General features: G+C 34.4%; 2 protein-coding genes and 1 long non-coding RNA gene across 22 annotated transcripts; 2 read left to right on the plus strand and 1 right to left on the minus strand.

Annotated features, from left to right (window-relative positions):
* The first annotated feature begins 5,400 nt into the window (after positions 1 to 5,400).
* On the plus strand, positions 5,401 to 10,875 carry Tsen15 (tRNA splicing endonuclease subunit 15). Of its 17 annotated transcripts, none has more exons than XM_073957678.1 (5): positions 5,401 to 5,676; positions 10,230 to 10,259; positions 10,316 to 10,397; positions 10,464 to 10,638; positions 10,700 to 10,875. In XM_073957678.1, the coding sequence occupies exons 1-5, from the start codon at positions 5,632 to 5,634 to the stop codon at positions 10,770 to 10,772; spliced, it is 405 nt and encodes a 134-aa protein (XP_073813779.1). In that variant the 5' UTR covers positions 5,401 to 5,631; the 3' UTR covers positions 10,773 to 10,875. The 17 variants fall into 17 exon arrangements, with proteins under 17 accessions (XP_073813779.1, XP_073813794.1, XP_073813781.1 ...); XM_073957693.1 differs by having other exon boundaries at positions 5,402 to 5,816; XM_073957680.1 differs by having other exon boundaries at positions 5,405 to 5,816; positions 9,857 to 10,259.
* A 178-nt stretch (positions 10,876 to 11,053) lies between these two features.
* Fem-1 (protein fem-1 homolog B) lies at positions 11,054 to 15,375 on the minus strand. 4 transcript variants are annotated; one of them, XM_073957677.1, is made up of 9 exons: positions 14,774 to 14,787; positions 14,644 to 14,703; positions 13,251 to 13,518; positions 12,920 to 13,047; positions 12,043 to 12,855; positions 11,751 to 11,971; positions 11,586 to 11,688; positions 11,402 to 11,528; positions 11,054 to 11,343 (listed from the first exon to the last, which is right to left on the minus strand). In XM_073957677.1, the coding sequence occupies exons 1-9, from the start codon at positions 14,774 to 14,776 to the stop codon at positions 11,180 to 11,182; spliced, it is 1,887 nt and encodes a 628-aa protein (XP_073813778.1). In that variant the 5' UTR covers positions 14,777 to 14,787; the 3' UTR covers positions 11,054 to 11,179. The 4 variants fall into 4 exon arrangements, with proteins under 4 accessions (XP_073813778.1, XP_073813776.1, XP_073813777.1 ...); XM_073957675.1 differs by lacking the exon at positions 14,774 to 14,787 and adding an exon at positions 13,782 to 13,878 and having other exon boundaries at positions 13,969 to 14,672; XM_073957676.1 differs by lacking the exons at positions 14,644 to 14,703; positions 14,774 to 14,787 and adding exons at positions 13,782 to 13,878; positions 13,933 to 14,057.
* Positions 15,376 to 19,396: 4,021 nt separating this feature from the next.
* Positions 19,397 to 20,549, plus strand: LOC141387686 (uncharacterized). Its single transcript, XR_012408598.1, has 3 exons — positions 19,397 to 19,518; positions 19,676 to 19,814; positions 19,887 to 20,549. It is a non-coding gene; the product is annotated as an uncharacterized lncRNA (long non-coding RNA).
* Positions 20,550 to 25,525: the final 4,976 nt, after the last annotated feature.

The raw sequence follows: 25,525 nt of genomic DNA on the forward strand, positions 1-25,525 counted from the left end.
ATTTTTTCGTTCACGTATTTTTTAAGAAATTTGTATGGGGAAGCAATTTTTGACAATTCGCTCATTTTTCTAATTTTTTCGTTAAAAAGGTATGAGAACACAATGTTACAATAGTATTGTAACAAAGTAATTTAATATTTTTCACATTGTTTACAAATGTTGATCCTAATTTTTTTTGTTGCAACAATTCACCATCTACCTTGTTTATTGTGATACGTGAAATACATTGCAACTTTAGGTACTTTATTAGGCAAAAACAGTGTTGTATATCATGTGTACTGTGATTTCGATGTTGATTTCACTGAAATCACGAAATGAGATGATTTCATTTTTGTATGCGAAATCATGATAGATTTTGCTTGATTCCGCGTGATTCGAAATCACGAAAAGACGCTGAACGTAAACCAAACATAACGCCAAAAACAGCTGATCTTCATACCAGTTGTCAAAATGTGTTATTGCCCAGCAAAAAGTTTGCATCCGCGGATGCAGTTAAATCACTAGAACAATTGCTACTGGAGTACATATTTTCCTATGAATTCACCTATGAATTTTACAAGAGAGCGCGCAGGTAGGATGCACACCATTTTGCTTCCACGGCACACAGCTAGGATGCACTCCATTTTCGATCCAAATCACAGCCTTTGATGTTGTGTTTTGTACTATGTTTACATTTACGAAATCCACTCGATTTCAACTGTCAATTCCATTGCCCAAACGTCAAATGAAATCCAATCGATTTCAGATGAGTTTTCATTTGACGTATACACAAAGGAATTGACAGATGAAATCGAGTGGATTTCGTAAATGTAAACATAGTATAAGTTTACTTCCTCTACTCTGTTTTTTATGACATCGAAATTGATATTGCTTCATCATCCAAATGGTTTTTCATTTTTCCTCCTACTTCAGTTCAGATTTCCAAAAAACTCCAACTCCACTTCAAAAATAATTTGCTTCTCGTGAATTACAGCAATGTTCATAACTTTAGTTTGTATTTCTTTATTTTTTATAAAACAAATTCTTAGAATTTTAACACTCTTGTGTTCAGAAAAAAAGACTGCGACTGTAGGGATCAAAAAATTGGCTTGCTTGGCTAGGGATCTTTAAGCGAGTGCTTCCAAAATGTATCGAGCGCAGTGCATTTTCATAACTCCATGTGGACAGCATCGAAAGATGTATTGAAATCATAACTCTGCATTGCACTACTTCCAAACTTTTTTGCTGGGCCCAGAAAAAAGTTTGCATCCGCGGATGCAGTTAAATCACAAGAACAATCGCCGCTGGAGTACCTCTTTTCCTATGAATTCACCTATGAATTTTACAAGAGAGCGCGCAGCTAGGATGCACTCCATTTTGCTTCCATGGCACACAGCTAGGATGCACGCCATTTTCGATCCAAATCACAGCCTTTAATGTAGTGTTTTGGATTGAATTTAAATGCAGTCTAAAGATGTTATAAAATGCAAGCCATTGCAAATATCCCAAAATAAATAAAATACATTGCTTATTCTTGTCGAACAAGAATATTAACTTTATTACATTTACACAAATTATAAAAATTCTCCATTAAATTTCATCGTAACTAAGTTTACTTCCTCTACTCTGCTTTTTATGACATCGAAATTGATATTGCTTCATCATCCAAATGGTTTTTAATTTTTCCTCCTACTTCAGTTCAGATTTCCAAAAAAACCCCAACTCCACTTCAAAAATAATTTGCGTCTCGTGAATTACAGCAATGTTCATAACTTTAGTTTGTATTTCTTTATTTTTTATAAAACAAATTCTTAGAATTTTAACACTCTTTCTTGTGTTCAGAAAAAAAGACTGCGACTGTAGGGATCAAAAAATTGGTTTGCTTGGCTAGGGATCATTAAGCGAGTGCTTCCAAAAATGTATCGAGCGCAGTGCATTTTCATAACTCCGTGTGGACTGCGTCGAAAGATGTATTGAAATCATAACTCTGCATTGCACTACTTCCAAACTTTTTTGCTGATCACGAAAATATAGGAATAATAGATTTCGTGAAACACATAAGCCGGCCAAAATCAAGGACTGGGAGGGAAGATAGAGGAATCTCCTGAAAAAATACGGCTAAACCTCCCTTAATTTTCTTGAAATTGATCACCGAGTCCTAAATGACTTTCAGAAGATAGAAAATATGCACTTACATTCCAAAAAAGTCGTAAAGATAAAGCCTTTCATGGCCTTGTAACACATCACAAACAATCGGCTTATTTACGTAACCTAAAATCTAGTTCAAGTTTTCAAAGTTTTCTTTGTTATTCTCGCTTGTAGGGTTGTCATGGATCCACGTTAAGCATATTTTTTATTGCATTACATTTTTTAAGTATTTGGTTTTTTTGGATATTGGGTATGAGCTTCTAAAATACTGAGGTGTTATTATGTGTGTTCGTTTACTCAAAATTCGTACAAATTGTTACTGGATGTTGTTCGTTTACTCTACAGCACAATGCAAAAGACCTTAGTCGTTTACAAGAAGTTACTGGACTTGTACAAATTTGTACAAATTATTGAGTAAACGAACACACCTATTATTGGTGAAATTGAAAACCGAATATTTTTGACACTCACTGTACATATACGCGGGTGCTTCTATGGAAATAAATAAAATTTCATTCCCATCCAGTTTCCGTGTGTTTTGTGCATTTTATTGCTCAAATTATTTAATTTTCTTTCAAAACGATGGGTCTTTTCCATTCGTTTATTTTTGACGTATTCGTTCTTCTGATTTTGTTACGAAAACCAAAAAAATTACGAAAATAAAAAGCTTTCATTTGTTTGTCACACGAATACAAATTTCAACCGCAATGAAAACCAAATTGTGTTTTCGTTCATGAAATCGACGAACGAATGGGCAAAAACTTTTTACAAAAAACACTGTAAGTCCCGGGCCACACTAGAATAATTTCACTGAAATTTTAACATGAAATTATGAGTCTCTAGATTGCGTTTACATAGTAGAGTAAAATCATGAGATTGCTGTAATGGGGAATTCCGTCTAAGAACACCCAATTTCATGAAATTTACTCTAGTGTGGACCGGGACTAACTCATTTTCCTGTTATCAATAATTGTCGGTAAAATTAAAATGCTTATAATTTCGATAATTAACGAAATTTTTCGGTAAGTTAGTCGATGGTCAGACTAGCACGATTTCAACATGGCGACGTCAAGTTTATAGGCGAGGGGTATGAAGTAGTGAAACCCATGTACATGGTTTTCTGTGTTTGTTATGTTGCCTCTTCTTGTTTTTCGTTGCAAGATTTTTTCTTCCATTTTCTTTCATTTTTATTTTCTCAAGCAAACGTTAACAACAAAACAAACATAAAAAGATTTAATAAAAACATTTAATTAATGAAATAGTGAAAATTTAAATATTAATATTAATTTAATTATTAATGTTAATAATTTTGTGTTGTTTTTTGGTTTATTTATGTCTTTTTTGTTTTTATTGGTATGAGAAGCACAACAAACGCGAATGGTAGAATAAAGAGGACACGCAAAAATCTTAAATTTCACGTTAACGTGTGTGGACACAGACGAAACTTTAAAAGAAACTTTAACGAAATTGGTTTCGAGAAACCTTGCTAGTCTGACCATCGACTTAACAACCCAGCAAAAAGTTTGCATCCACGGAAGCAGTTAAATCACTGGTGCAAGTGTCACGAAGTGCTTCTTTTTCTATGAATTCCTCAGTGAATTTTACAAGGGAGCGCGCAGAAAGGAAGCACTCCATTTTGCTTCCGCAGCACGCAGTTAGGAAGCACTCCATTTTGCTTCCGCAGCACGCAGCTAGGAAGCACTCCATTTTTACAATTTTTACCACTTTTACGAGTTTTGCGTTCCCGTACACAAAATTTGTATGAAAATCGTTTACGACTTTTACCACTTTGTAAAGTACGGGAACAGGCCATTAATAAGACATTTTAATTTTATTCTTATAGGCCGTTTATATATAACAAGGTTAACCCAGTGGGTCTGGGTTTCAAATGTCATTTCCATTGTATATACTTCAATAAATCCTCATAAAGAAGGTTAACCCTGCAAAAAACTATAATATAAACGCCGTATTACTTTAATTTCATTTGTTGAATGAAAATTGAATTTTTTATCGTTTATACATAAAAGTGCTTGTTGGATGTAATCCAAATGTGAGGAAAAGGATTGCCTTTTTCATTAGTCCACTGGAAGCGCATCCATGCATGTAATGAAATCCTCACTCCAACTTGCACCACTTCCATTTTTTTTTTGCTGGGAATGAATAAAAAGTAGTCGCTAGCCTCTAAAGACACAAACAGTGATGCCAACTTTTCCTTATATTTTTAGTCATAATTTTGCGATTTAATTTTACCGATTTTGTCGGTAGCAGCAAAAATGAGTTACAGAATTCCACTAATGGTTTTTGTTGTAGTTGTTGGCTGGTAATTGTGCCATGGTGAGAAAGCACATGTAATTTCGTAGTGTCTAAAGCATTAGAGTTGTGTAGTTCCAGAACGAACTAGTTCCAAGGAACTATTCCGGACAAGGAACTATTGGAACTACATCCGGCTCTTGCATTTATATAGTTCCTTTCGTTTTTCTCGTTCCTTCAATTTAAAGCCTACGTCGATCATTCGTCATTGTTATTTTTTCGCTGCAATTTATTTATTTTTATGTCATTCATCCACCAAACCATGAAAACATTTCGGTCTCGGAACTATTTGAACCAAAGGTAACAAAAAGAACGACGAAAGAGGAAGATTCGTTGAACTATTTCGGTTTCGGAACTATTTGGAACGAAAAGAACGATGAAAGATTCGTTGAGCTATATCGCTCTCGGAACTATATTAAGGAACTAGTTCCTTTTGAGAAAAGGAACTAGAAGGATAGATCCGCTCCGGGAACTAGATTGCCCAACTCTATAAACTTTATAGAGTTGGGCAATCTAGTTCCCGGAACGGATCGATCTTTCTAGTTCCTTTTCCCAAAAGGAACTAGTTCCTTAAAGTAGTTCCATAGTTCCGAGATCGATATAGTTCAAGGAATCTTTCTCTTTCATCGTTCTTTTCATTCCAAATAGTTCCGAGACCGGAATAGTTTAACGCATCTTTCTCTTTCGTCGCTCTTTTTGTTTTTCGTTCCAAATAGTTCCGAGACCGAAATGTTTTCATTGCTTGGTGGATGAATTGACATAAAAATAATTAAATTAAAGCGAACAAACAGCAACAACGAGAGATCGACGTAGGCGTTAAATTGAAGGAACGAGAAAAACGAAAGGAACTATATGAACTAAAGGAACTATATAAACGCAAGAGCTGGACATAGTTCCAATAGTTCCTTGTCCGGAATAGTTCCTTGGAACTAGTTCGTTACGGAACTACACATCTCTACTATAAAGGATAGATGAACAAGATGAGCACTCGCCTTTACGTTTTCGTACGATTCACCACACAAATTCTTTCTTCGTGTTCACCATTGGTCTAAAGTGTCTAATTGAAAATACAACGTCTTCTATCTATTTTTAGCTTAATCGCAGACTGTGGCAGACTTCCGTATTGTCAGTTGCTTTGTATTCGTGCATGAAACACCACTCTAGAATTTATCGAGTTCCATTGCCATAAGGCAAATGTTGAGGAAAACCAAGTCAAATCATGAAATTTGCTGTAGTGGGGTACTCGATCTAAGAACGCCAAATTTATGAGTAGGGGAGGAGGAGCATGTTGGACTTAGTGGCTGATTTTCAAAATTAAATTTTTGTCGGAAATAGGCCAGCCACTAGATTCATCTTTTGCCCATGGTAGAACAAACCAGGTAAAGTAAATAATACAACAAATACAACTCACCAACAACCACATATAAATTTGTTTTTGTTTGTAATGTTAGTGTCAACGATAAATTATTGGAATTTAAAAAAACTAATATTTTTCACATTTTATTAAATATTTTGGAAAACATGAATGACAACTCGTTAGATTTTCAATTTGAATGTTTCCATGTCATTCCACTAAATGTCTAATTTCTCGCAGAAAGTCGCTGGTAATTCATCGAAAAAGGAGAAGCTGCTTCAATCTTTTGTTTTTGAAATCAAAATATCACACGTTTATTAGGGCTTATTATTTTCAAGTTTAACAAAATACCAGACATATTAACAAATATTGTGCCGCCTCTATAAGCGGTGTTTTAGTGTGCGGCACGTCGTTCGGACCTGGAGGAGGTAAAGCCCTGAGTACATAAGCTGCCTCGCCTGCTTACCTTGATTGCTTCTGATAAAAGAATAAAAAAGAAAAGGCCAACCAGTTCGAAATTTGTTCGGCCTCCTTTATTCTATTATTTTTATTATGTCAGAATTGAAGCAGGAAAGCAAGGCAAGCAGGCGAGGCAGCTTATGCACGCAGGCCTTTACATGTCAATGATATGAAGAAGTCTTTATAGGAAATACATTTTTTCTGATGAATAAATTTGTTATATCCCTAATATACATCGAACATAGAAATAAATGCTCTGTTCCAGAACCTGCAAGAAGCTACTATTTTTACTACGATAACATTTTTTCTTTTATGTTATCGAAAAAATAGTAAAAATTAGTAGATTCTTGCAGTACTGGAACAGACCAAATTATATAAAATGTCGTATGGAATTTGACACTAACATTACAGCCCTGGTGTTGCTGTTACCTTTTATTGTTCTACCACGTCTTTTGCCTTAAAATTAATCGGAAATTATTCAGCCTTATTACGGTTGGCGTAGTCGTATCAAAAATTGCAAGTTGACGTGTCGACTGATTGGTATTATGAATATATTCGTCCTTAAAAGCTAAAATATCAAATTTTAAAGAATTCTTTTGGTAAAAAATAATAGAATTGTTAGTAGATCATGTTTAAACTTTTAATCCAGAAGAAAAACCAACCCTACAGTTTTTATAATCAAGCTAATTGTTTGGCGGAGACGTTTTTGTTTTCATTGGCGTAGTCGTTGTCGTAGGGTTATTTTATGGTATCACGAAAAATTTACGACAACGACATTTTTTTTTTCTCATACAAAATTAAAAAAAAATATACATTAAACACGTGCAATGGTATAACTGTTTATATCAACAAAACAGATATATCATATACATACCCCCATTATTATAAGTATTCTTTTGTTATAGTATGGATTTACCGAACAGATTTATAGCGTTCCGTTTAACTTAAAATTAAAAGTGATGATTGAATTTCAAGGAGGAGCTTCTTGTCATTAACTTTCAATGTAAAAATTATATCTTTAATGCCTCCAAATTGGTCTATTTTGCGTTTTCAAATCCATCAGATTGTAAAAGAACACATGTAATAATGGCCCATAACAGATATAATGTGATATAAATGTTGGGATGAGTGTAACAGTAGTCGTAGTGTTAGAAACAGTTCTGTGTTGTATATGAACGAGTGAGAACTTTATTTGTTTTTTCGTTCTCAAGTATCTGTTGTACAACAGATATTTTTCAAATACTACAGATACCAACAGATACTATAGGTGTAACAGGCTTGTGTGAATAACTTCTAAGGAAAATTTCATAAAAATAACATTTTTATTATTTAGGGGATAAATAAATATTAAAGACATAAACTGTTATAACTGACAGAAAAGTTTCCGACAAAAAAGTTTCCGACCTAATAATGAAAACGCGAATATTTATCAAAAATAGTTTTATTATATTCCAAATATTTATTGCAAACAGTTTTGTTATATTGAAGCGTTTTTGTGGTTATTTCAAAACTAGGCTTAAAATACCTTTAAACCAATTTATTTCCCGCAGAAAAGTTTTTAATTTGGTGTGGTACTGATTGAAAATAGAGGGAGATAGAGAGAGTAACATATTTGCTTTCCTATGGTTAGTTTAAACAAATACTTACATACATATTATATGTGCCTACAACATCCCGGAAGGGAGAAGGCATACTTCTTCCATATCAATGAGTGCACAGCGATTCATATTGGCACAATGATATGGGACCTACTTTTATCGCCGAGTCCGAAGGGAGTATCTTACGACACAACTTGTAAATAAGTTTTCATGGAAGGGAAAGGGGATACTTCTTCCATATCAAGTCCGAGCCCGAACAGAGTATCTTACGACACAACTTGTAAATAAGTTTTCATGGCTGAAATACTCAGGCCACCACCGCCAAAAATGTTGTTGTTCTGGTCGGGGATTGACCTTAAGAGAATAATACCTTCAAAAGCCCTTAAAACGACGCGTCACTTCGTAAGGTAGGGGTTGTTCCAAACTGAATGGACCTACAATATATTTACCGAAGTATTATCCACCTACATACTTCGGACATTAAAGTCATTTCCACAGAAGTACAGTCATGGGGCTATATCGGTGTAGAAGCAGGCTGATAAAGAACATATACACTTTATATGATCTTAAATTATTATTTCGAGGAGTTACAAACAGAATGACAAACATAATATACCTTACATAACAAATTAAACGATTTTGTTATTCCTAATGGTTTTCATAATGCAGAATTTGTTATTGGTCCATGGAATGATTCTGAAGAAATTCGAAATTCACATTTTTGATTTGGTTTGTAGTACTTGGTCCAGTAGCACCATGTCTAACCAGATTTTGTATCCTGGCTTTCGGGTCAAATAAGTTATAGGTGCTTTATATGTGCACATCATTATTATGTCACTTTTAGGAACGCGATATCTTATAGCGAATTTTACGGTCGTTGTCTTTTGATTTGGTCACTTTTTGGTGTGAGCCTTACCAGTTTTTGAGATATATAAAAAACCCAAAAATATGACATATGACCATGAATAAGTTTCTTTGCACGCATGGGAACAACAGAGATTTTTAGGACCTCATTTGTAATGACAAATCCTACATTTCCACCAAAATTCAGCTCTGTGGGAATTTTTCTATTTCAATACCTATTTTGTTTGGGCTACATACAATAAATACTTATTGTATCACACCAATATCCATTTATATCAGTTTGTACAAACCAGATATAAACAAATATGTTCCTTTTTTCTGTCTATATCACTCATATCATACCTGTTTGAAAAAGTATCGGTATCAACTTGTAACTGAAACTACATTCTACATATCCATACTCACTCAATGTTGAAAAATGTCGGAACTGATATATTCAGTTGTATCCATGCAGGTGTTTAATATACATATATATTTTTTAATGGTAAAACAATTCGTTCGAAATCATCTTCTGAACAAGAACTAAGAAATTTGCATTACTTGAATCGTTATACGAGGACTCTAACAGATTTTCAATAGAAATTTGTCATCTGATAAAAACACGAAATTTGCCATACGAAAATGAATAAAAGAAGTAAAATTTTTATTTATCTTAGTTATTTTCCAATATATTTCATTAATCATTGCAAACAATTCTTTAGAAATAGATTTGTTTTTATTTTTATATGCAGTCGTTAAAAAAATCGGCCACGACTCTTTCGTCGTATTTCAACGCCATACGTGATACCGATTTGTCGTTTAAACAAATAAATGTTATTTATAACCTAAGAAATCCGTCCAGGGAATGATGAATGTGTTTCTTTCGACATTTTAGGGATCTATGATGCTATAAAATAAAATTATCGTAGTATATCATTTTTCATCATATAAAAAATGTAAGCTACGACTACGCCTACAACATTAGAAGGCATACGACTACGCCAACCGTAATAAGGGTGATTATAAATAATATTTTTACTATGAGTAGGCAATATAGCCGAGTAGCTATGAAATAATGTAGTGCTAGATATAATAAACATCATTGTTATAGGTATACGGGTATGTTCTGAGACACACTTTTTTTCACCTATTTACCCCTTCTTAGCCCCAAGAAATTCGCAAAAACTAGGAGAAATGGAGTGAACAAAATGCTTGAGGCGTGAAGTGAGAAGTGAAGTGCGTCTCAGAACATACCCGATAAATACTCAGTTGAAAGTTTTTGGCTTAGAGAGGCTCACTTCCGAATCTTCAATTGCTTAGAATAAAATGACTAGTATGGAACTCAATCTAAGAACGCTTGTTTCATGCACGAATACAAAGCAACTGATATTTCGGAGGTCAGCCATAAAGTGTATACCTACACAACTTGTAATATAAAATCCGACGGGAAACATTTTGCTATTGTATTTAATTTGCAATACCCTAACTGATTAACAATTACTTAAAAATGTTGTATTCTGCATCATTCATCTTCTAAGAAACACACAAATATGGATTTTATTCCTTTGGTAAGCCCGTATTAGACACATCCCTTCGAAACTTTTTACCGTTTCTTTTTTCGTAGATACATGAATTTGCAACCTTGGGATGCACAGAACAACTTAAAGCTTCAGTTGCAGCACGAATATATCAAGATATTAAATTAGGTGAGAAATTGTTTTGATTCTTCATTATAAATTACTTTTCCACAATCGATTCTCGCTTTGTTTTAGATCCAAATTATCTGTCTACAGATAAATGTTACGATCCATCTCTTGAAATCGTGTTTTTGCGTGCGATTGCTTCTAATAATACTACATCTATAATTCTGCCTTTACCTGATAATGGAAAAGTCAACTTCAAAGCAATCGCCAAATTCCAGAAAAAATACTGTGATTCAGGACAGAAGTAAACAAATAAGAACACATTTCTAAATTAAAATATACTAAAATACATGGTTAAATTTCAGGTTGGTCCTTGCTATTTGTGACCCATCATCCAATATTTTGTATTACCAATTGAATCTTAATGAGCAGACTTAATTTTGAACTAATTTTCTTCTTACAATAATTTATTATAAAATGCATTTGTTAAAACAATAGCAATAAAATGAGGGAGAATTCAAAATTAATTTCTTAAAGAAAATCAATTTTAACCTTTGAATCGAACTTCAGAAAGAAGCCATTGCGGAGAACTGTTGTTTGAAAAGGACAACCTTTTAATAGTTACAGGTTTTCGTACCTTTAAAACATACATATGCTGTGGTAATGCTTCAAGCTTTTAAAGAACAACACAAATTTTAAACAAAACAAAAACACAAAAATTGTTGAAACTATGCAGTTTTCATTTTCTTTTGCACTTATTCTATTTCGTTTTATTCGGCTATGAACATTTTACAAAATTTGTATAAACTCAGTCGTTTCTTTGGAATAATTTGGAAACGTTCTCCTCAAGACACATATTTGTCCGTACAGTGCAATTCTATAAATGACTCCAAAATGGTGGGAACAAATCCTCGATATTCTAATCGGTTTACAGCTACACAACGCGATGCAATACATTTTAATGATAAAGAAGAATTCGCATGATTCTGTATTATGGCATTCAGAGAGCCTAAAAGAAAGGATATTTAGAAATACAGTGCTTGTGTTGTGTGTCTTATTCTGCTCACCAATATTACTCATCTGGGCTGGAGTTAAACCTTGAGAGTTAACTGCATCTAGATGAGCTCCAGCATCTACCAAAAGTTGAACAATTTTTTCCGCCTGCAAAATCACATGTGCATTTTCTCTGGGAAACTAAAGAAAATAAATAATTGCAATGAATTTGATTTGATTCTTTTTAGACCTTCTTACACTAGATGCCAATGTATGGAGCGGTGTGTTGCGCATATTATCAACAGCCAATACATTGGCTCCACCATGAACTAAAAGTAGGGCAGTCCTGTAGCAGGGGAACCTTAAAGTGAGTATAGCAATAAATAGCCAACACCGACAAAGGGTAAACCAACATCTACATACTTGCAAATATCATTTGTATAGAAGTCATCAACAGGAGTGACAGCGTTCACAGCCATGTGGAGTAGGGTTTGACCATCGGCTAACCTGATATCACATTTAATAATCTTTTTTATTGTACAGTAGAGCATATGTTTTTGGTCGTTGGTTACGTTTTGAGTTAAGAGTCTGGTTATAATTTTAATTAGATAAAGTGCGGTGGCTACGTTTTGCTCATTCTGATCCTGGAAGAAGGACAAAAAGTGAGCTGGATTTTTGTAAAGCATCTTAAAAATGTATCAAATGTAGGACTTACTGAAATCATTTGAGGCACATCTTTGGGTCCTGGATGGTACATTCTGCATTTATTCCGTTCGATTTCTTGTTGACACTTAACTAGGACGGACAAAACCTGGCCCAAGTCGAGATTTACATTTTCCATGCGCAATATCTGTGAGAAAAGCTGTGCAAAACGCAACAGGTCTCTGTCTACAGAAATGTTATTCATCATACGCAAATCCATGGCGTAATTCCAAAGCACTTGACACTGTGTAAATCGACCTTGGTCAGCCATAACTGCGCCCCTATAAACAATGGGCTGTGGCAAATCGGGATTGTTTCTGCCCAAAATACGTTCACGTATTGTTAGAGACTCCATATGTATAGAATGGTGATTTAAACGAATTGCCTGTAACTCTGGTATATTTTCCGTTTCAAGCCAATCATCATACGCTGCGATGGGAGGTATAACACTCTTTCGTATAACATTATTAGAATCGGAGTAACGTAATTCCATTGCTTGGTGTAAATAATCGTAAGCTTTTTGGATGTTGTAGTTGTCTTTGTCATTGGCGACCGAAGCCCCCAATAATTCCAAAGCCGTGATGATATCCTCTTTTTGCATTAGTCCAGGCCTTTCGATAAACAATTTGACAACTTCTTCCTGTGTACGTTCAGCAGCTGTTAGCACTGGTGTTAATCCCAATTCGTTTTCCTGTAAACGAGCACCGTGATCGAGTAATAGCCGACATACTTCAAAGTGTCCACATTCTGCAGCATAGTGTAAGGCGGTAGCACCACATAACGCTTGTTCATTTGGATTAGCGCCGTTCTTTAAAAGAGTATCAACCTGAAAATGGACACAATCTTATTGCTCCAAAAATATAACCAACTGTTGGTATTTCTGGACTTACCACTTGTGTATGCCCCTTATAGGCTGCAATCATTATACATGTATTGTTGTACTTATTTCCAAGGTTAACATCAGCTCCATGTTCTATAAGATATTTTACTATGTCCAATCTGCCAGCATAACATGCAGCTAAAAATGGGAAATATTGAAATTAAAAATGGAAATTGAATAATACTTTGTGCTGTTTTATGTTTAGTAGATAAACTAGAAATTGCTAACTCAGAAAACGCACTTTTTGAGTTATGCCGCCCTTTGAGTAAATGAGCGATATGCGTTCTGAATGAGTCCAATATTGGACTATATGCATGACAAATATAAGCATTTACATTTACCTCTCAAGGGCGACGATTGTGCTTTGGTATTGTGATTGACATTAGCCCCATGTCTCACCAATAACTTAACAATCTGCAAGTGTCCGAGTCCAGCAGCTACCCACAAAGCTGTTGCTCCATACACAACCAATCCATCAAATATCACATTGCATTCACACTCCAAATCAACTTTATACTGACTAAGCAATGTCTTTACATACATAACATTTCCAGCTGTTGCAGCCATTGTTAGGGGTGTAATGGACTGGCCATCGATTTCATCGAATTTCTAAAATAATAAATATTAAAATTTCTCCTTAAAATAATTTTTTTTTTTAAGTTAGATCAAAATCTTAAAACGATTTTATATTACATCGGTAAAAATGGGAAACTTTAAACTTTATTCCCCGAAAAAGTATTAATAAATTATTTTTGTATTTATTTCATTTTGTGCAATTTAAGCATATGGGGAGAACACTTTTGATATGAATTCCAGTCACTCACTTATCGATCCAAGTATTACTCAAATAAGAAAGGCATTTTTAAACTCACCGGGGTATCCCCGGTCAAGTATGGGGACAACACAGTTTTTGGAGTTTTCCAAAACTTTGAACCAGGCCATGCAGCATTGAAATTTCGTTTACGTTTTCTAAATGTAAAGTATTAGTTATTGGTATTTAACACACACTTTTATAATACTCACAAAAACATCCTAATGGAAAATATTAACAAAACTTACAGACAGACAGATGTGTGCAGTGGTGACGATGGTTGGAATATAACTAATTGGGGATGAAAGGACTCTTCGTCATTCGATATAATTTGCGACTGAGTGTTTGTAGCACATGCCATCCTTTACAAAAGAGGCAAATGTGTGAAGGCTCGAACCCTATGCAGCTGCCAGTGAACATTTAATTTTTCTCTTGTTTGCTATGTTTTCTCTCTTTTTCTCACAAACGTATAAAGACGGATATTAGACCGACTCACGTAGTAATGCAATATATGGATTAGCATTACAACAGATGTTTCAGCTACTCTACTCTATGAATCCTGTAGCTAGAAACATATGTATGAACGTACATATAATGTTATGGATGTATGTAGTGGGAGGATATGGCTTGGTCTTTCGTCATTAAAAATTATTGATAGAAATACAGGGCCAGCACAAGGGCAAAACAAAACGTACGTTGAAGATACGTCACCTACGATTGAACCCAACCGCTTAAGAACAGTAATGTTAAGAGTGCAGTAAGTCTACTAAACAAACAAAAAATTAAGCGATCGAGTGGTAGGCTGAACAAGGATTCACTCTAGGCAATTGTTATTACAATAATTCTGACATTTGTTGGTGAGTGAGTAAGGCGAATGTAAGCAAGTAAAATAGGTAAATATAAAATAGGAATTACGGAACTACCTTAACCTCTTTCAGCCAATTATTTTTTATCTCCGCCTTTAGTGTTAACTTATTCTTGGCCTATAATTTTAAGTAGTATATAATTTCGTTAATGTCTATATGAGATGCCAAAACAAAGAGATGTTCTCACCATAACGGACAAATAGAAACAAAGTACGCAAAAAATGACAAGCGAATACACATATTTACATACACACGTTTGTACCTACATCAGAATGATCATACAAACATATGTACATACATATGTAGGCACATACAGGAATTTAAATGGCTGGTAGCCCATTTTTGTGTTGAATCATTCATCCAAGAATGAATATCACAATTCACACTTTTTACTTCCTTACCATATTCAGTAGATAACTTCGAAGCTCCTCGTTGCGGATCTCATTCATTGTAGATACCAACAGCTTGGCATGATTGAGTTTGGCTGTGGAATATAGCATAATGAGCAGAGATGTTGATATTTTTTTCCCATCATCCAAGGGAAAAAGTTGGTTTAGCTCTTCAGTTAGTTCCTCCATCATAATTCTTCGCTTTTCTTCCCAGTCCCTGTCTTCAGAATTTGAGCACATGCGTTTGTTTTACTATTGTATAAAAATTCACTGAATTTATGATGCAGAATCTTTATTTTTCGCTTTGAGAAGAACAGAACGAATAAATTAGCGTTAAGTTATTATTTTTAATTTGAGAAGACGTGATCAGCTGATGGTGGGATGCCGGATTGCGGAATGCAATTTAGTGCTGCCACACCAAAATTTCATGGTAAATATGGTCTGTTCCTTAAGTCTATGTTTAGACACACAAATTTCTCGGGAAAGTAAATTGAGTTTTTTGGGAGAGAGCGGAGAGGAAAGAGCTCCTCAATACTCTTTCCTACCCCCTATTGACTAAAAACTGAATTTACTTTCCCGAGAAATTTGTGTGTCTAAACACGGACTTAAGCTGAAAACACATCCAACGTTTGAATATAGTTTTGTGTCATTTCTGGTAGAAGAATAAAGAAAAAATTAAACTTGGCAGCACTTTGTCTTTTGTTCTTCTACGAGAAATGACACAAAACTTTACTCAATGATGCTAAAACCGGCAAAAGTAGCAAAAGTTGAAAACTACTCCCATATGATTTGTGTATGGTGTCCGAACGCTTTTCGAGTAAAAAGTGGTAAAAGTTGAAGATTCTTAAGGTAGAAACGCAATGAAATACGCCGCTTTTTCACGCTCAGTTTCATGTAAAAGAATAAAGGTTAAGTACTACCTAATTCAAATGAATTAGGCAACATTTGAATTAGGTAGTACTTGGCCTTTAATCTTTTACATGAAAATGAGCGCGAAAAAAGCGGCGTATTTCATTCTGTTCACACCTTTACACGTAAAGGAACAGAGCTATACGCAACAGTTGCTGCAATTTTACCACTCCTTTTTGATAGATGGATTGCGTTTTTAGGCGTTTTTGTAACAAATACCCCGTTATGTCAAGTTTATACTTGTGCTCCAAAATCCTCTGGATTTCACGAAATCCTGAAATACACCCCGGTGTTTACACTTATTTTTTTGTTGATTTCAAACATATCACAATGATCAAGGTAGATGCATATGCGCAGCTTATCGAACATGAATTTTCAAAACAAGTTGTTGTAAATTGATTAACAGCCAGTTTCTGTATCTCGAAAGAAGAATGTGTGCGAATGAAACACGCCCGAACTTTAGTTTTCGAAATAATTTTACCGTTGCTTTTGCTTCAAAACAAAAAGCAAATTTGAAAAACACACAAGAGTTTGGACGTGTTTCTTTCGCACACATTCTTCTTTCGACATACAGAAACAGACTGTTAGGACCTGTTTCTGTATGTCGAAACGAAAATGTGTGCGAATGAAACACACCCAAACTTTAGCTTTCGAAATATTATTACCTTTGCTTTTGCTTCAAAACAAAAACAAATTTGAAAACACACACACGAGTTTGGTAGTTTTTCATTCGCACACATTTTCGTTTCGACATACAGAAACAGGCTGTTAGTCATCAAAAATATACGACAACATAGAACTTTACAACTTTATTTCGAAAATTATCGTAAAATTATCTACGTATCGTATTAAATGTGTGTAGTACTAACAAATAAAAAATGATTTTATCGTTGAGGCATCATAATAATAAATTTTGATAGATAAAAGCTGTGTTCGGAACCTGCAAAATATTACTACTTGCAGTAGTTTTCTCGTTTAGTGCTCAAACTACGTTCCCGTACTCCGAAATCTAGCAAGACTTGCATTTCTCTTTAAACAAAAATAGCGCCGAAAAACACCCTCCTCTCCTGTTTTCTGCAATACAATTTTGGCCTAGTAGAAACTAGCAGCATGTTCTTTGGCATCTAAACACGATAACTGATACGTTGATTTTGACATTTCTGCTGGAGTTTTTACAATTTGCATCATTTTTCCGTTCCCGTTTTTTTTAAGAAATTTGTATGGGGAAGCAATTTTTGACAATTCGCTTTTTTCTAACATTACCATTAAAAAAGTACGGAAACACAATGAAAAATATCATTGTAACAAAGTAATTCGATATTTTTTCACATTGTTTACAAATGTTGATTCTAAAATTTTTTGTTGCAGCAATTGACCATCTACCTTGTTTATTGTGGTACGTGAAAAGTGTTGCAACTTTTGGTACTTTTTTAGGCAAACACAGGGTTGTATATCATGTGTACTGTGATTTCGATGTTGATTTCGTTGAAATCACGAAATAAGATGATTTCATTTTTGTATGCGAAATCATGATAAATTTTGCTTGATTTCGCTCGAAATCACGAAACGCCTTCGAAATCACGAAACGGCGCCGAATGTAAACCAAGCATTACACTTAACCGGATTGGCTTAAGATGAGTTGAAGCATTATAGTGCGGTTACACTACAGTTTTTTGCCGGGTTAACCCACTTTATGAGGATTTATTGCTTAATCTGCTCAAATCTGACCAGATTTGCCATACAAAAATTAAATCCTCTCACGACTGGGTTTATTTTAAATCCGGCACATATCCACCAAAAATACAGTGTTGTATTCGGTATTTGTGCAAAAAAATCCAACTCTACTCAAAAAGTACCAAAAGTTGCAACTGTTTTTGCAACAGAGTTTGTCGTGTTTTACACGTTTACGATTGGTCGCATGAGATTTTATGGAGTTAACAAATCTAAAGTTATTTGAAAATCATAAAATTATTTATTTTTTTACATTAGACACTTTTTTAACAAAAAGTGCGCTTGATACCTTGGTACAAAAATGTATCCCTGTGTGTAAAATATACCAATATGAGCAAAGAGGGGACGATATCTCATGCGAGAAATTGTAAAAGTGTTAAACACCACTTTATTAGTTATTTTGTATGTATACGTAAACAAACATCAGCTGACAGTTTATATCCTCGAAAAGCTAAGTGTAACCAGCAAAGATTAACGCACTGGATCTATTAAACCCAGTGGGTTAACCTTCAATAGTGTAACCGGGGTATTAAGCTCGGATCGGACCAAATTCTTTCCACAGGTATACTTCCCGAGATATGGGCCTCCGAAGTTCCGAAAATTCCCTTGTTAAATGTCGGCTACTTAGAGAAAAATTTTAATTTAAAAGAAAATGTTGGCTCCTGTCCATAGGAGAAATTCTTAAATTCCCGGCCGAAGGCAGACTATATAGGAAAAATTATCAGCCAGTTTCTGTATGTCGAAAGAAGAATGTGTGCGAATGAAACACACCCGAACTTCAGTTTTCGAAATAATTTTATCTTTGCTTTTGCTTCAAAACAAAAAACAAATTTTAAAAGCACACAAGAGTTTGGGCCTGTTTCTTTCGCACACATTTTTCTTTCGACATACAGAAACAGGCCGTATAATTTTATCCGAGCTTAATGCTTGAACTCAACTTGCTCCGTGGGTTAACCCGGCAAAAAAATCTAGTGTATTGCCAAGCTTACACTTGCGCTCCAAAATCCACTGGATTTCACGAAATCCTGAAATACACCCCGGTGTTTACACTTATTTTTTGTTGATTTCAAACATATTACAATAATCGAGGTAGATGCATATGCGCAGCTGATCGAACGTGCATTTTCAAAACAAGTTGTTGTAAATTGAATTATGCATCATTATATGCAAAATATACGACAATATAGAACCTTAAACGCCTATTAGACTATGAACTTATACTATGATTTAAACTGTCAATCCCATACAATATACGTCAAATAAAATCCAGTGGATTTAGAACTACGATTTATTTGACGTATACACTATGGAATTGACATTTGAAATCGAGTGGATTTGTAAGTCTAAACGTACTATTATACCTTTATTTCGAAAATTGTCGTAAAATTATCTATATATCGTTTTAATTGTGTATAGTACTAACAAATGAAAACATAAAAAATTATTTCATCGACATCATAATAATAATAAATTTTGATATATTAAAAGTTGTGTTCAGAACCTTCAAAATATTACTACATGCTGTAGTTTTCCCATTTAGTGCTAAAAATGTATTCCAGTACTCCGAAATCTAGTGTTTTTTTAAGAAATTGGTATAAAGAAGCAATTTTTGACTATTCACACTTTTTGTCTAACATTACCATTAAAAAGTACGGGAAAACAATGAAAAATAGCATAGTAACCATGGCAGAATAAGAAGGTAATCTCATTTGAAAAACCCGTCCTTGAGCTGCCAAATACAACCATGCATTCGAAACAATATGAAAGTTGTTTTTGTTATTGTATGTCAATAGCAACAATAACAACATACTGTTTGTTTACGTTCTCATGAATTTTTTTATATAATTTTATTGGAGCAGATTAAAATTTTCGTAATTTTGCGAATAATTGCTAAAAGAAAATGGTAAGTAGTGTTTGCGCGAAAGAAACAGACATAGCGGCCAATGCGAATATATGAAATACTGGGAAAATTCGCTTTTCTGTTTCTCGGAAGTAAACTGGGAAATAACGTGAAAAAATCTAACTTGAATGTTTTTCCAATGTTATCCGCCTTTTTGCAGAGTTTTGCCAACGTTAAACCAATGGTCTCCATGTACATATTTTAAAAAAATGAAAGAAATAAAGAAAACGGCATTTGCTGACCAGCCGTGTTCCCTTGAACACCCTGATGTGCCGCAAAAAGCGTCAGAGAACAAGTCCGTAAGTAGTTGGAGCGAAGATGAATGGGTTTGTATATATGTACATATATTGAATGTTTGTTGCTTGTTGCAGGTCATCAAGCCTCAGTTGAATCATGGTTGGTCGCATTTCTCAGGTCGGTGGTGGTGGTCACGGTGCTTTCGTTAGCATTTGCGGTGGTCGTCGGTTGTTCGTCCCCACTAAGACTTTCCGCCGCTGACTCCATAACGTCACTGCAAACCAGTGAGTCTTTGGTCTTTGCTATTGCTGCTATTGGCATCCCAACCCTGTCCAATCTATTGCGTGTTCATCACTCGCAAAAAATTGCTTGCTCGTTATCAAACCATAGTGCTGGCCTTGTACCATTTGCCATCGTCGCCGCATTACCCCTTGTTGACCCCTCATCAATACTTCAAGGATTAAGGTTTTCCCCGTGAATTCCGAACATCCCCGCCATTGAAACCATGAACGTTGAATGGTAATTGTGCGTCTCTAGATCGACTTCCATAGTAGATTAAAATCATAAAATTGCTGTTGTGGGGAATTCATTATAAGAACGCCTAATTTCATGAAATTTTTAATGAAATCCACGCTAGTGGGGACCGGGACTAAACTGCACTGAATACAAAACGAAAAAAGAAAACCTATTTTTTATTTCATTTGATATTTTTATTTTGTTTTGTAAAACATCTTGACCATTCAGCTTATCTCCAACGAGATATGAATAAAAATTATTTTAAAATTTGTAAAATGTTATATTTTTAAGTATTTTTTATTGGGATAGTTAAAAATCTGTCTCTACCTTGAAGTATGATAAAACCTTCCTCAACGCTATAGTCCATCTTGCAACTGGATCTAATTTTGGAAGCCATTTCTCTCGATAGTTATTGTGCCAAACATCCATTTAAGTTGGTCACCGCAGGATTTTTTGAGCTTTTGGGTCATTATTTCAGGAAGCAAGGACTTGTCCATGTTTGACAGAAATATTATAGCTATATTACATTACGTGTATTTCATGTGTATGTTTTCCATTTTTTTACATCTGCATGTTGTACACATAGTGTGATCCATATAAAAAATTTCATCTATCAAAATGATGTGTGAACCCATGTGTAACTTTTTCGTTTTAGAGCCCTTCCTATTTTTGTATGTACAATAAATAGAAAACAGCTGATTTGTTTGTTTTGATGAAAGCAGAAATTTGCAAAATTTGCTAAAAGAAAGAATTTCTTAAAGAAACATAAATAAATCGATTTGATAAAGAATTTGTTTACATTTATAGGTTATGTCACACAAAAAACATGTACTGGTGTAATAGCAAACATTATAAATCCTATGCAAAATGTCATTTTTCGCACACACAAAGAATTACACGAGGACAAAAAAATTCAAAACATACACATGAAACACACGTAATGTAATATAGCTATTACGATGTGCAAGCTTTGTCACTCCTTACATTATTGTGACCACCAGTAGGATTTTTTAAAACTTTTAGACCAATATGTCTGTTGACATATATTTGTTCGATTTAAAAAAAAAAAGCTTATTTTAATTGTTCGTTTGGAAGAACTTTTTCGGCGTGCAAATTTCGGCCAGACTGAATACTCAATTCGCATTTGTGCTCATCAGTCAGAGATTTTTTTGCCCATTATCTCCAGAAGTATGTTATTGCATACACTGCATGCTGCAAACAATTTCATGACGATTCAAAGTGTCCAAACTGCATTTTTGCCAAAAATTTTGTATGGGACAATTTAGTCAATATTCGAACTTGATCTATGTCAGGAAGAAATACATATTACTATGTGTAAATTATGGACCAAACCGGCTACTCACTTCGTGCGCCCTACGAGTATATTAGCGAAAAATATTGATCTTTTTTGGAAGACGTGGACCGATATGGATCATCCTTGTAATTGATTAAAGTTGGGACGTAGTATTACGACGACCAAAATATGTAACACATCGGCTGATCCATTGATACCTCCAGCCGGACGGACGAACAGGAATAATCGACTCCAAATTGTCTGAAAATTTTAAATTAAAAAATTTGAAATTAAATTGGTTTTTAAATGTAAATAAACCTGACATATGTATGTATATTTTAACATATACATACAAAGTTTGTCAAAATAATTTTGTCAATGAAGGGACGGCAAAGCGAATACAACTCTGTGAGCTGTGAGCGTGAGGTTACCTTGTATCATTGTATCATGCATAGTAACGTAGTAATTTAATATTTTTTTCACATAGTTTAAAATGTTTTGTTACAGCAATTCGTCATCTACCTGGTTTATTGTGATACGTGAAAAGTGTTGCAACTTTTGGTACTTTTTAGGCAAAAACAGGGTTGTATATCATGAGTACTGTGATTTCTATGTTGATTTAGCTAAAATCACGAAACGAGATGATTTCATTTTTGTATGCAAAATCATGGTAAATTTTGCTTAATTTCGCGCGATATCACGAAACGCCTGCGAAATCACGAAACGATGCCGAATGTAATCCAAGCATAACCGTACTAAAACTTATAGTACGTTTATATATAAGAAAATTTAAGTCGATGGTCGGACAGGCAGGGTTTCTTGAAACCAATTTCGTTATAGGTACTTTACGCGGTATGTTATTTTACATATGTGTTGGCATATTGCACATACCTTTTGTATATAAAAAGTGACAACTCATATGTAAAAAACATATCGTGTAAAGTACCCATTAAAGTTTCTTTTCAAGTTTCGTTACTCTTATGTTACACGCTAAAACTTTCATACGAAACTTTCCCATTATTTTGGCGTTCATAGATCGAGTTGCATATAAAAGTAATTTTATGATATTACTGTAAGTCTAGGTTTACATTTACGAAATCCACTCGATTTCAACTGTCAATTCCATTGCTCAAACGTCAAATGAAATCTCATCTGAAATCCATTGGATTTCATTTGACGTTTAACCAATGGAATTGACAGTTGAAATCGAGTGGATTTCGTAAATGTAAACCAAGCATAATGGGGAAATCGACCTAAGAACGCCAAAATAATGGGAAAGTTTCGTATGAAAGTTTCAGCGTGTAACATAAGAGTTAGTGTCCACACACGTTAGCGAGAAATTTAAGATTTTTGCGTGCCCTCTTTATTTACCATTCGCGTTTGTTGTGTATCTCATGCCAATAAAAACAAAACAAACATAAATAAACTAAAAAACAACACAAAATAATTAACATTAAAAACAAAACGCCTGTAGCAACCGGGGTTCTAAAATGAGCGAAAATTCGCAATGTTTTGTCATTGAGTGGCATTGCCGGTAGGCTGGCGTCGGCTGAGGGGTGGTTCTTGCCACTCGTTGACTGTTCGGTTGACAAAAAAAAAAAATCATACCGGTCTTTCAAAAAGCAAAGAGGGGAAATTAATATGAAGCCTGAAATACGCCTGCAAAAAAAATTAATCTAAGCTAAAACTTATGCTCTGTTCCAGAACCTGCAAGAAGCTACTATTTTTTACTACGATAACATTTTTTCCTTTATGTTATCGGAAAAAATAGTAGAAATTAGTAGATTCTTGCAGTTCTGGAACAGACCATTAATATCTGAACTCACCCTGACCTAATATATCCTACTGAAACAGCTCTCCTGGCGGCTGACCAACCAGGAGATTTAGCCCTCCCACCGAGAACACCTCTCGCCATGACGTCTATGCTATTCCGACGTCCCAAGTTTGACCCTTTACTTACCTTGTTTATTCCATCCCACCACCTTTTTAATAGGGCTTTAGGCCGAAAACATGATTTTCAAATTCAACTCAGAATACATTATTTATTTATCCAAGCAATTACCAGCTATGTAAATGACAATCAAAACCATGGACACAAGCATTAATCAAAAAGAAAAAAAGTAAATAAGAAAACTGAAGAAAACAGTAGGGCTCAAAGGATTGACAAATTGATCAATTAATATAATTTCGTCTTTCGCCTTTCTTCTTCCTTCTATTTCCAGGTTTTCGGACTGCTAGCGGTAGTGTGGTGATGTGGTAACGGCTATTTTTGATCGCAATATGTACGTATGTCTTTATGTATATAGTATTAGCTGGATAATTATATTCCGTGTTCGATATGTACTCAAGCTGATTGTTCTTTTCTTTATGTAGAAACAGGAGCAACAAACCTAGAATACCGCCTTCCAAATCTTGGCGGTGAAATTATGAACAACGACTTCCTAACCCTGAAGTGAACTCAATGCAAGGTTTTATGTCTGTACCCGCAAAACCAAGGTAAGTATTAACTATAAATCTAGCTTGTTTTTCCCTTTCTAATAATAAACCTTTTGCTGATTCATTTCTTTTCATGTGAACTACGCGGAATTTAATTATGATGCTGTCGTCCGTCTGTCCGTCCGAGTATGAAGTTGGATACGTCAATTAGGATTATACCGAGGCATGCCGGACTGGCAATGCAAGGAATATCTACGCCTCCCTCGTTGGATTGGATGGTCGATGGTGTGGCTTCCAGCAGTATAGCTTTAGGATGTATTTAGTTTACAGATTTAGTTTTTAGATGTATTTAGTTTTCCGATTAGTTTAGTTTTAAAACTTGTTTAGCTTTAAATTTTGTGGAGTTTAGTTTTAAGTCTTTATATTTTATCTTTCAAATATTTTTACTCATGTTTCAATTCATTTTCAGTTTGCTATTCCTTCTTTTAGCCTTTAAGTCTTTTAATTTAGTTTGAATTCACTTGTTTAGGCTTAAAATTTTGTGTAGATAGCTTTGTATTTTGTATTTGTTTTCTTTATTTATCTTCACAACAGGTTAAATAAATGAATTTATTGGTATTCATTTATAAATAAAGTTCTTTTTGACCAAAAACTGACTTGCTATTTTTTTGCTTGTTGGTTGGAGCCACACATCCAATCTTCTTCACTCCTCAATTCAAAAAAGGCAGATCTTCCTGTATTTTTTTACAAGGAAGAGATCTTCATGTCAACCCATATTTTCCTTTCTCTCCTTGTTTTCTTTTACTTCCCCCCTTAAGTCAGTGTTACTGACTGTTATACAAACAGCTGTTTTGCTAAACGATCAATGTTATCAATCATAGTCCTGTTCCTTTACGCGCAAGAATCTTCAAGTTTTACAACTTTTTACTCGAAAAGCGTTCCTTTACTTCAGACACCATACAATTCATATGGAAGTAGATTACAACTTTTGCTACTTTTGCCAGTTTTACCATTTTCAAAAGTAAAGGAACAGACCACATGTATTCTTCATCTTATTTTGAACAGGTTAACCCTTAAGAGGCGCACCCCATACGCCATTCTCTTATTTTCAACTTGACAAGCAAGTATTACAATTAAAAAATCAACAATTTTATTTTGCCACGCGAATACCAATTTTTGTCCTTTTTTTCAATTTTAAGATTTGTTACAGAAGAAGTTTTTGTTGCAACATTTTACCCATGGTAGAATAAAGTAAAGGTAGGCCACAGCTCACAGCTGATTACAATTTTTTTTCTTTTTATGGCCTAGTCTGTCAAAATCAGTGTTGACATTTTGTACTGTTTTTGTCATCATGCAATCATAAAGGTAGATGTATCGCTGAATTGTTCCAACAAAAAACTTCTGCTGTAACACTACATCTTAAAATTGAAAACAAGGACAAAAATGTGTATTCGCGTGGCAAAATAAAATTGTTGATTTTTTAGCAAAACTTACGAATGAAAGTTTTATCAAATATTGATATTAATT

The sequence above is a fragment of the Musca autumnalis genome, unplaced genomic scaffold (genome assembly GCF_047663935.1).
Source record: "Musca autumnalis isolate F117 unplaced genomic scaffold, ASM4766393v1 scaffold_5, whole genome shotgun sequence".
Lineage (NCBI taxonomy): Eukaryota > Metazoa > Arthropoda > Insecta > Diptera > Muscidae > Musca > Musca autumnalis.

Excerpts from the sequence above, each read along its gene's own strand:
- Tsen15 (XM_073957678.1), top strand. The coding sequence starts at position 5,632 with ATGTTGAGGAAAACCAAGTCAAATCATGAAATTTGCTGTAGTGGG. Across the intron at positions 10,260-10,315 it reads ATATGGATTTTATTCCTTTG|ATACATGAATTTGCAACCTT; the intron begins GTAAGCCCGTAT and ends CTTTTTTCGTAG. Across the intron at positions 10,639-10,699 it reads TACTGTGATTCAGGACAGAA|GTTGGTCCTTGCTATTTGTG; the intron begins GTAAACAAATAA and ends GTTAAATTTCAG.
- Fem-1 (XM_073957673.1), bottom strand. The coding sequence starts at position 15,215 with ATGTGCTCAAATTCTGAAGACAGGGACTGGGAAGAAAAGCGAAGAATT. Across the intron at positions 13,048-13,250 it reads ACAATCGTCGCCCTTGAGAG|CTGCATGTTATGCTGGCAGA; the intron begins GTAAATGTAAAT and ends TCCCATTTTTAG. Across the intron at positions 11,972-12,042 it reads ATGTGCCTCAAATGATTTCA|GATCAGAATGAGCAAAACGT; the intron begins GTAAGTCCTACA and ends TCCTTCTTCCAG.